At 44.1% G+C, this 11,982-nt stretch overlaps 1 protein-coding gene across 1 annotated transcript; it reads right to left on the minus strand.

The window, feature by feature from the left end:
- Positions 1 to 5,717: 5,717 nt before the first annotated feature.
- On the minus strand, positions 5,718 to 7,762 carry LOC138404148 (uncharacterized). Its single transcript, XM_069507394.1, has one exon. The coding sequence runs from the start codon at positions 7,760 to 7,762 to the stop codon at positions 6,227 to 6,229; it is 1,536 nt and encodes a 511-aa protein (XP_069363495.1). The 3' UTR covers positions 5,718 to 6,226.
- Positions 7,763 to 11,982: the final 4,220 nt, after the last annotated feature.

Raw genomic sequence — 11,982 nt, forward strand, 5'->3', positions numbered from 1 at the left:
CTCAAAAATAAGTAGATTTATTTATTTATTAGTAATTTTTTAAGCCAGTTGTGTAGTGGACTAAGAGCCAGCGCGCGGCAGACCTTCGTTATTTTATAGAAGCTGACTTTGCGAATCTTTAACCACTAGGCTATTACCGTTCTTGTTTTTTATTGTAACATTTATTTTTTGGCATAAAATATTAACTTGTTGAGAGACTACTTTACTTGTACAGCGCCATCTATGGAGTGATGTATTTTAAGTTTAACAGAAATCCTTCGAGTTAAGTTTAATGGCGTCAATTCAATTATTAGTAATAATTAATACGAAAAAGGACGTTGAAATAATATTGTAGTTTATGTTAGAACTATTGTGTCGATGCGACGACCAAGTAAAGCCCCGCACTCACCGCCGGCGCCGCTCCTTGTGACGTCATCGTGACGTCAGCTGGCAGTTTCGACGCCACTGAAGCCACTTTTTGCTATTTCGTGTAGAAGGTTTGTATGATTTTATTATTTTACTTAGTTGCGGTGCCAAGTGTGAGTGGTAGTTAATATAATATGATCTCCTTTATGAATGTGTAGAAGTGTAAGGGATTGTGTACCGTATCGTCATCGCAGTAAGGTGTAGTTCCCCTTGTGTTGTATATAACTAACTCGCGACGCTCCCGTGTGATCGTGCAGATCGCGTCTAGTCGAGATGGCAATCGAGGCGTCCCCTCCCCGACTGCCATCTCGACCTGTCGCGTACTATACAGTTATTAAGGAAATGAGACAAATAAAACTGGCCAAGTCAGAACACGGAACATACCTACATAATATATTCATGAGGTAGAGTTTACAGCCATGTTGATTCTTCAAAATGACTTTGGCAGTCATTGCTAATCTGTTCAAGAAAACAAAAGTTGCATCCAAATCGATTCAGTAGTACCAGCGTGAAGTGCATAGACAGACAGACAAACAAACATTAAATAAGAAATAGACGGACAGAAATGGTTCAATTTTATTGCAAGATATGTATAACTACGGAACCCACACGCGTGTTCTGAGTCGCACTTGACCCGTTGGCCAGTTTGGTGCGTGTAGTGTTAGTGTAATGTTAGTGTAAGTGTACAATGTGTAAATATGTGTGTGGCGGAACCAAACGAAATAAAGGGAATATTTTGTACACTTGTGAGTTTTGTTTTCCTCCCATGCGCCCAAAACGACTGACTGACTGACTGACTTATATATCAACGCACAGCCTAAACCGCTGCTCCTAGAGATATGAAAAGGGTGTTTTCTTTGTAAAGACTATGCATATGCATTTGTATGCATATGCATTTGTATGCATATGCATTTGCAAGGATTTTTCGAAATTCCACCCCCAAGTGGGTAAAATGAGAAAAGTCCTATGTCCATGTCATATGCGCCCAAAACAAGATTCTGTCTGGTCTGCACACACAGGGCGAAGACTTCGCTGCGCTTTGTTGAATTCATGTACCGCTGAGTGTAAATAAAATTATTGCGATGAGAAAAACTATTAAATGCATATGCGTTGAAGTCAATTCATAATACAGCCCCTAAATATCTTAACCACTTGCAATAAAAGTCTGAAAAATCATAATATACTAGCACATGAAACAACATGGCTATGACAGAAATCAGGACGAATGCAAAGCTTATATCTGACGAGATATTAACGACCAACATAATGTGTAGTCAGAATGCAGACTGCCACATACAAACTACTGAGGTGAAGACAGCACCAATAACTTTGTAAACTTACTGATCACATTCTAACCGTTAGGTTATGTTAGGTTATGTTAGGTTATGTTAGGTTATGTTAGGTTATGTTAGGTTATGTTAGGTTATGTTAGGTTATGTTAGGTTATGTTAGGTTATGTTAGGTTATGTTAGGTTATGTTAGGTTATGTTAGGTTATGTTAGGTTATGTTAGGTTATGTTAGGTTATGTTAGGTTATGTTAGGTTATGTTAGGTTATGTTAGGTTATGTTAGGTTATGTTAGGTTATGTTAGGTTATGTTAGGTTATGTTAGGTTATGTTAGGTTATGTTAGGTTATGTTAGGTTATGTTAGGTTATGTTAGGTTATGTTAGGTTATGTTAGGTTATGTTAGGTTATGTTAGGTTATGTTAGGTTAGGTTAGGTTAGGTTAGGTTTTTTTTTTTTTTTTTTTTTTCTAAACCTCCAACATGGCGGAAGGAGACTTTATTTACAATTTTTAATTTCTACTCTTTCATTCCAGTTCTATCAGTTATTCTTCTCGCACTTTTATTCTTCATACTGGTTCTTTCTTTCATCCATCCTCTTGTTTACTCTGGGTAAGTTCCCATCTAACTAGGCTATTCTGTCTTTATTTTATTCTTCTTAAACTAGATAAACTCGGGGACATGAATGGGGTTGGGGTAGGTAGGTTTTTGATTTATTTTTACAGTGTTTTTTTTTATACTATTTTTACAAAAGTTTTTTAATGCTACCTTAAATTAAACTATGTTCCTACCTTTATTACAATATTTTATATGTTACTACAAATATAATCACTATATCTAGATAACATATTATTTTACACCTTATTTCTATTATTTACCGCTATACATAATTTTTTACAATATTCTAGGAAACAGTCTCTATGTTTTTTACTAAAGATGATTTCCGACACTGTACCTTTACTCAATTTCATTCCTATTTTACTTTCTATATTATATCTATCATAATCATAGACCGGGCAGTCCAGAAGGACGTGGAGCACAGACTCCGAACATCCAGGGTCGCAGACGCACGACGGACTCTCCTTACACTTGAAACGGTGCAAGTACTCGGAGAATCCACCGTGCCCCGACAACACCTGGGTGACAAACCTGTCAACCTTTATTTTACCGATAGTCCGGTACGCGGCTATCGCATCGGGGAAGAAAACCCTGGTTACACCAGCCGTTTCACTGGTCTGATATCGCCGGTTCCATTCATCAAGCGAGTGCATACGAATGCCTCGCCTGATGAACGAGACCGGGCAGCTGTCGTAGTCAAAAGCACGCTTAGACTTGAGCGCGGCTTCCTTGGCCAGATAGTCGGCACGCTCGTTCCCCTCTAGCCCCGCGTGGGCTTTGATCCAGAACAAATTCACATGTTTATCCCGGAGCAAAGCCCTACGCAGATGGTCTCGCGCTTCAACGGCCAGGGGATGAAGGGCCTCCGGATTGATTGTTGTCTGCAATGCAGACAGAGAGTCAGAATATATACCGACTGACCTGGCCAAGTTATCCGCTGCTATCCGCGTCGCCCTGCATATCGCCAAGAGTTCCGCCTGGTAGACTGTACAAAAGGACGGCAAAGCGAGCTTGAGGGTTTTGGTTTCGGCGGCACCGCTCCACATGGATAGCGCCGCACCCACCTTGCCCTCAATCTTGCTGCCGTCTGTAAAGATGTTAAGGTCATGGCCATTGTTGTCCATGAGTTGCGCCTGGTCCACCAGACACTTGAAATCGAGGTCGATATGCTGAGCGGGATGCGGGGACTGCAGTGCCGGGAACATCCGCTCCACCTCTCGATCCCCTATTGCACGCTGGAACACCCCTCGCCTCGCGCCATACAACACCGCGGCTTCGCGGATGCGCAGGTCGAGTGGGAGTATCCCAGCGAGCAACAGTGCTGAGTTCAGGGAGGTGGTGCGGTATGCTCTGCACAGCTTCTGCGCAAAGCCTCGCTGTACCACTTTTAACTGTTTTTGTATGCCGAGTTTGTCCACGGCCGGCGCCCAGACGGCGGCCGCGTACAACATCACGGGCTCAACTACTGCTCTATAGATAGCGCGGATGACCTCGGGGTGGAGGCCCCAGCTCGCCTTTGCGGCTCTCGAAAGCTGGGAATAGAAGGCGATTGCCTTTTGTCTGCAGACATTTGCGACGTGCGTATTAAAAGTGAGGCGCTGATCTATGACGACTCCCAGTAGCTTGAGCTCTCTGACCATTCCAATGTCGACCCCTCCCATGTGGAGACGTGGGGTGTCATGCTTTAATTTACGCGTGATGACCATCGCACTGGTCTTTTGCGGTGCGAACCTTAGTTTATTAAGGTCCCCCCACTTCCTCACATGTTCGAGGGCGGCATTAGCCTGGTGTTCGATCTCTTGAGCCGTCTCGCCCTCAAAGACCAGCACCACATCGTCAGCGAATGCCTGCACATAATAATTTCTGGCCTCCAACTCCCGAAGCAGTGGATCCAACAACAAATTCCACAATATCGGCCCGCCGATAGACCCCTGCACGCAGCCCTTCCCGGTTTCCCTCACGTGCTCCTCTCCACAGTAACGTGTTCTCACTTGTCTGTCACTCAGGTAACTAGCCAAGAGCTTTCTTATGTTTACGGGCACTCGTTCCTCCGCCAGTCTGACTTTAATTTGCGGCCACCATGCGTTATCGAAAGCGCCCTCTATATCCAGGGACACCATTGTCAACAGTTTTTTATTTACTAAACCCTGTCGTATGCGTTCGACCAGTGTATAGAGGGCGTCTTCGGTGCTTCGCTGGGGCATGAAGCCAAATTGGCGGGTGCTAAGTCTTGGCGCTATATGATGCTTAAGCCTGGCGACAAGCATCTTCTCCAGCACCTTCCCGAGCACCGGGAGGAGACCGATCGGTCGATACGACCGTGGGGTCGTATAGGTGGCCTTCCCCGGCTTCCGAAGGAAGACCACCGTTGCCTCCTTCCAGGGCGCGGGAAAATGCTGGAGCTCGAGACACCTGTTGAAAAGAACTAGCGTGAGATCGGGGTCAGACTCTATCACGTGCAGGCATATATCGGCGGTAAAGCCGTCCGCACCTGGAGCCTTTTTCGGATTGAAGGACCGACTGGCCAACTTTAGTTCCATATGAGTGAAAGGCGGGTCCCACGTATCCGAAAAAGTTTCAACGCCAAAGCGCTCGGCCTGTACCCTCACCTTTCGGTGCTCCTCGGAGTCATGCTCCTCTGAGTCCTCCGGGTAAAAGGTTTCGGCCATCAGCCTCACCGAGCCCCTAGCATCTAGCTCGATGTTTCCATCCACTAGTGGTGAATCCTCTTCCCTCCTGGACGTCCTGCCGAGTACCCTGTAGATACCCCCCCACACACTTTCCCCGTCCTGTTTTTCGCAAAAGGCGACCCAGCTGCGCGTTTGCGCATGCCTTGCTTCTGTTTCATATTTTTCCTTCGCCTCCAGGTACTCCCCAACTACCTTCTGACGCCTAACCGGCGCCGCGCACCTGATCCTGCCTTTCCTGGTGGCCACCTCGCGCTTAAGCGCTGCCAACTCCTCAGACCACCACGGCATCGCCAACACTTCCTTCCGCTTAATAAGCGGTATCGACGAAGCACACGCCTCTGCTATTATTTTGTTAAATTTATCTATTGTTTCGTCTATCTCTAATCCTGTCGTTAAATTTTTTAATTTTTCTGTCGTCAAATGTTCCCTACTAATAATTTGACCCAGTTTCTCATGAAACTGGGCCCATTTCGCCTTTTTGGTGAAATATTTTCGTGTTGTTTGCCTAATATTGTTATGGTTTATGTGCTTCGTCTTGATAGTGACGGATATGCCGTTGTGATCCGAGCCAGTCAGGTCTTCACGCACGCGCCAGTCGTCCACCAGGTCAAGGAGGTCGCGCGATACAGCAGTTATGTCAACATAACTGCTGTACCTTACGCCACCCCGGATGGTGTCGAATGTAGGGGTTCCCCCTCGGTTTAGGATGTCCAGTCCCAGGTCCTCCAGCGCCCCGTGCAGTTCCTCTCCACGGCGATCTGTCACCGGGCTTCCCCACCAGACGCTCTTGGCATTGGAGTCACCGCCAATTATTATACTACGAGCCCCTGTCTCGTGCTGCACCCGGCGCAGGTGTGCCAGGTACGGGTCCATCGGCAAGTCGGGCTCAAAGTAGAATGAGACCAGGGTGATCTCCCAGTTGCGGATTCGGATCCCCACCACTGCGATGTTGGTCGTGGTGAGTTTTGAGTACTGCTTTACCTGGAGGTCTGCGTCAAAAACAATTATCGCAGATTTTACAGTCCCACTTCCATGGTCCGCACACTGAAAGACCCTGACCCCATTCTGACTCTTCACACACCCTTTCCCGCCAACGTATGGCTCCTGCACCAAAGCAATCCGCGTTCCCAGGTTGGAGGCTTCGATCAGCAGCTCGGAGTATGCCAATTTACTGCGCTGGAGGTTAACCTGGAGGATATTTTGAGCCACTGTATTCACCGGCGCAACCTCAGCAATACGCTACGGTAGAGCGGGCGAGGTCATCCCACCTTTTCCTAACAGGGCAGTCCTCGCTGAAAACGTTATGCTCCACGTTGTCGAGCTTCGCGTTACAGCAATTCCTGCAGGAGGGTGGGGACCCCGCCAGCCATTCCGCACACTTAGGCCTAAGGTGTGGCCCACCGCAGTGGCTGCACAGGTCAACCGAGTCTTTGCAAAACTTCCGCCCATGGCCATAGCCCAAGCATCTAGTGCATTGGACTAGCGGTGATTGATCCTCTGCTCGCACCCTCTGGAGATCGATATGTACTGATCCCAGGCCGGTTATTCGGCTCCAGAGTGTGGGCGAGGTACTAATAACCACGTGGGCCATGTGCGGATTCCTTGCCCTTTTGCGATACTTGATTTGGATCCGGTCATCCCCGTGATCGAGGCCACCAAAGAGCTCCCGATTCTGATTCCTCAGGGCCTTCGTGATGTCATCGTCAGTATTAACCGACAGAACGCCCCTCAGGATCAGAAGCGGGTCCCTGTTTTTGATGTCCTCGACCACGAGGCCTGTCCCTTCACCAACCAACCTGTCTTTTGCCTTATTTCTCTCTTCCGCAGTCCCGAAACCCATAATTACTTTTCGGTCTTTTGCTTTTCGGACCCGCTCTACTCTCACCCAGCCGTCTTTCGCGTCGATGGTCTTGCGCACTCTACCAAGGACTTCCTCCCCTGTCTCTTTGTCGTCCTTGGAGGTGACGACCACTGAGTGAAGTGCCACGGGCCTTACCGGTTGCTGCACCCTTGTAGCAGTCACATTGGCGTACGATCGTTGCTGCGTCTCGACTACTTCGGTTGTTTTCGTCAACTGCTCCTGGAGTGCTCGCATTCGCGTATTGTTCTCCAGAAGAAGCCGAGAGTGCTCCTCGAGCTGTTGACTCAAGTCAGGGTCCGAAGCCACCCTGAATGTGGCGTCAGCGCTTGTAGTCGCCGGCGCCACTTCCCGGGAGGCTCCGCCCCCCGTTTGTGCATTCCCGGCCTCCAGGGCAGCTTCCGATTCCGTCACCAACCTTTCAAGCGCGTCCAGCACACTCAGGATCGTGTCCTTGTACTCAGCCTTTAAATTCCTGGATTGACCCACCGCCGTTTTCCCCTTCGTCGTTAACGCCTCGGCCTCCTCTACTCTATTTTTAAAAGTGGCCGTCACTGATCGGCGGACTACGGCCGTTGTGACCTTTCTGGGGCTTTTTCCCCCTTTCTGTGTGGCCTGCTTTTGAACTGCAGGCGCGGCCTGTGTCGGTTGGGCTTTAGAGGCGGAAGGCTGGGACTGTTTCTGTGCAGCATGTGTAGCTTGCGTCAATTGTGCCTTAGAAGTGGGAGGCAGAGTCAACTTTAGAACTGTAGGTGCGGCCTGCGTCAATTGAGCCTTTGATGTAGTTGGCTTTGCAGCTGCTGCCTCCCACTTCTCCAGGCTCTGTCGAACTGACTTATTCTCCATGTTAGGAGGTGTAGGAGGTGGGCTAGATTCTTCCGGTAATTTTTTAGGGGTCCGGATCATGTTTTTGGCGCGTCAATAAGATAAAATAGATAATAATAATATGCAGTACTCAGTTCTACTGAATAACAAATTTAAATTTATTGTATGTCAACTTGTATGTAAAGGTACAAGATGTCGAGTAATTTAATCGCCGCAATAGCGGGTTGTATAAATTGTAGAGACTGCTCCCGTCAGTTAAAATATTGTAGCTCCTGCTACAGTCCTTAGAGTACCTAGCCTAACTTAAACTATCCTAAAAACTATCTTCCGCCGCAAGGTAGAGCGAGCTCTAAAAACGACTCTAAGTAGAGCCACTAGTCTGTCTTAAAATATCCTAAAAACTACTTTCGCTGCTTGGTAGAGATTGACTCTACCTTGACTCTAGCTAGAGCCGCCCGTCCAGTACCGATCGATAGCCCTCGTCGTGGGCTGGTCAGCCGTGAAAACCGCAGTTCTCTACGACCAACGGTTGCCGAGATATCCAACTTTTAAAATTTTTCAAGATGGCGGACTTAATTGTTGCCTGGATCTTCTAAATTCAATATTTCGGGAACCGCCGGTCGCAGAGATGTGTGCGACGGCTCTCCGTGCTTGTCTCGTTACAAGCTATGTGTTCACCGATACCGGCTCTAGGGTTTAGGTACAGACTCTACCTAGAGTCCAGAACCGGCACCTGCGGTAGAGCTCACCACGATTTCGTCAACCTAATCCTAATTACAAACAGTCTCCGCGATTTTGTAGAGCTCAACTCCACTTTGACCCTGGGTAGAGTCGCCCTTCTGGTGTCAGTAGATAGCCCTTGAGGAGGGCTAGTCAACAAAGAAAACCGCTACGCGCTACGACCAATAGTTCCCGAGATATCCAACTTTAAGTTTTTTCAAGATGGCCGACCAAACTGTTGCCTATGTCTAGACTGAACTTTGAAAATTAATATCTCGGGAACTACCGGGCGGATATATGCGTGCGACGGCTCGCCGTGGTCGTCTTTTTACAGGCTATGTGTTAACCGGACTAAAAAACCAGGTTAGGGGGTCGACTCTATCCAGGGTCCCAAGCCGGTACAAGTTGTTGAGTTCGCCACGATAGGGTGCCCAAAGGAAACCGCAGCCCTTAGCGTCGTCTCAGACCGAAGTTATGCCCTTTTGAAGTTTTCCAAGATGGCCGCCAATATGGCCGCCACTTTGGACAGAAGGCCCAATTTCGGCAGTTTTCAACCTAAACTGCCCGTGTTTGGGCTTGTTTGATAGGTCTTGTAAAGACCTATTCAATTTCGTTAATGGGGTAGTTGTATGAGCAACCCCCGATTTTTAGGGGTTGAAAAACCTTAAGTTTTTAACTAAATTCACAATTAAAAATACTTATAAAAAAATTTTGAAACTAGCGATAATTTACAGGGCCTAACCTATCTAAATACTATTTTTACAGATTAGTTGCAGAGCTGTTGCACCCTTATTTCAACAACCACGTGTCAACCCCTAAATTTCAAAAAATCGTAACTTAAAAACTACTGAGCAAAAAATTTTGAAATTTAGAATACAAATAAAGTTAATTGATCTTTACAATTTAACCAAAAATAAAGGGGGGGGTGTCGATCTAGATTTTAGTGAAATTAATTTTGAAATTTTTATAAAACTTTAGAGTGCAATAACTCTGCAACCACTTAACTTTAGTAGACGCTCGATGTGTCGCCGAGCAGCTCACGTTGTACTCCGTTGATGGAGGCAGGCAGCAGCGCCCTCTGATGTCGGGAAGTACAAACACGTGGCCACGTGGTTTTCAGTTTTTCCGTGTTTTCTCCGCGCGCATGCGCGGAAAAAATCCAAGTGAGGTGTCCCCTTGTAGAGCTCGGTGAGGCGCGTCGAACGGCGTAGTGAAAGTGGTAGGTCGTCGATCGTATTTAGGCAGCGTTCGCCGTCAAAGTTTGAAATTTTTCAAACTTTGCGGTTTTTCGATCGCTGCACTTCCAGTTTTGCACCAATTTTCAATCACTTTTCGCCACTTTATAGCACTCACCGAGGCGCAACTTTTAACGTATCGCACTTGTTATTCCGTTGCGAAAAACCCACTTTTTCGAATTTTTTAAACTTTAAAATTGCCCGGAGCGACACAAAAACACCTTGTACGCGTGTATAAGATAAATGGTTAGAGTTGCTATTTATTTCTTGAAATTGCTACTAAACTCTTTAGATTTTGCTTAAGAATTAATTCTAAACCATTGACATTTTATTTGTAAACAGAGGCACGTCAAAATGATAGACAAAATACTACAGACGTAACAGATAATATATAGCAGCTAATCCAAAGGTCTTACATGGTGAAATTGATTTTATTATATTTTAGAAGTAAAGTAATTGTAGATTTAAATAGAGTATAATGTGGAATTTTGAAGTGTATAAATTTAAAACTAAAGTTTAATCTCTATTGTCGACTCTATTGAATTTGAGTTTTATATGGTATCATTATACTTATGGAAAGGGTAGCCAAAGGGCTATAAATGGCTCTGCTTTGACGGTAGACATCATTAATTTTCCTATTTTTAATAAGAAGCTGTGACATACCTACAGGTACGAATATTGTTGATTTTATATTTCTATTGTTATACTATGTATGTTGTTTAATGTGTAATTTGTTATTCAACTGGTATTCCTTTGTAATAGTTTATGCTTATACCCGATGTGGGTTGGATATGTTATGGTAATACCATAGTTGTATCTATTTTTCAATAATTGTGGATAGACACCGCCGAGTTTTTTCTTGCCAGTTCTTTCTCTCGGTAGATATGCTTTTTCGAACTGGCGGTAGATTTTTCTTAAAGGAAATAATAAATTATTTAATGATAAAGCAATAAGTAATGGTAAAGATAAACTTTGATATGGAGGGATTTTTCCCTGAATAAAACAGTTTATTTCCTTATACAATCTTTTATTTTGTTTTCTACCTTCAACCACGCCCTAGCTTATTGATAACGAATTAAGGTTTAGGCTCTCAGTAGGTGATTCCTGACTCTATTGTCTCTATACTTCTGAGGCTAATCTAGCATCAGAAGTGGGATACGATATGGCTGAATTGTGCCTTTTCTAATGCAGTTTGTACAAGTTTCAGAAATACCGGCGAATTCGGATGGCTTTGTGAAAAGCCATCAAAGATGTTCCAACAGGCGTTGTGATGACTGACGTCCACGAGAGGTACCACAATGGACATTGGATACCCTAAATCTGGAAATCTTAATATGAAAATATGGTATGAAAAAAAAAAGTGAAAGTGAATTAAAACTTTTTTGCAAGACAATTTTTCAGGCAGGTAGGCCTTAGAAAGTTTTATTGCGTAATCATGGACCTATTAATACTCTGTGTAATGTAGTAACACAGTTTCATAGTACCTGTCGTCATTTTATTTGTTTTAAAACTAATTGTATTATAGAAATAAAGATGTGGGTACTAAATAAATAAAATTTTTGCGGGTAATTTTGTGTTCAGTATAGATGTTCTGTTTCAATGACTCAGATTAATGTTTGAAGGTGTTTAATCGCATGATGTCCCAGCTAGTAACACAAATCGATATTACGTAAATTAATGTTAAAAATTTGCAGGTAGTTAGTTGGTATGAAATTTTTATTAAATGATCATACGATAAAATGTGGTTAAATGTCAGACTGACCGAGCGGTGAAAAACTAAAGCAAGTTTGTCAGTAAATATTTACTGATGATTAATTTGTGTTCTATTTTAATTTACGTCTGACGTCTAGCCGTATATTCGTAATTTATATGATAGTGATGTTGACATTGAATCATTGAATATTGTTTTACGAGTGATGAGTCATCTTACTTTTTTTTTAGTTATGTTCTTGAGGCATTTCCTATGTAAGTACTTCGAGAACGAAGTACTTTTCAGGTTGGCCGAATAGATATATATATAATTTATTTATGTGTTACATAATGACAGAGAGAAAAGAAGGAAAAAAAGAACCAAAAAAAAAAGAAAAAAAAAAAAAAATATTTTTTGTTGTAATTTTGTTTCAAATTAAGAACAATACAGAAATACATATTGCATCATTCGTTAAATATTGATGATTCATTGATCAGAAACGCGATTAGCGTGGCCATTTTTGTAAATTTGCTATTGACTTTGCATCGGAGTTCTCACTCGCGAAACGTAGAGATGAAAGATTTGTGATACCTACCTACAATAATTAAGAAATTTTGTTGGAGTTTATTTTTGTAGTTTTTATATAAGGATAGGTT

The sequence above is a fragment of the Maniola hyperantus genome, chromosome 26 (assembly GCF_902806685.2).
Source record: "Maniola hyperantus chromosome 26, iAphHyp1.2, whole genome shotgun sequence".
Taxonomy (NCBI): domain Eukaryota; kingdom Metazoa; phylum Arthropoda; class Insecta; order Lepidoptera; family Nymphalidae; genus Maniola; species Maniola hyperantus.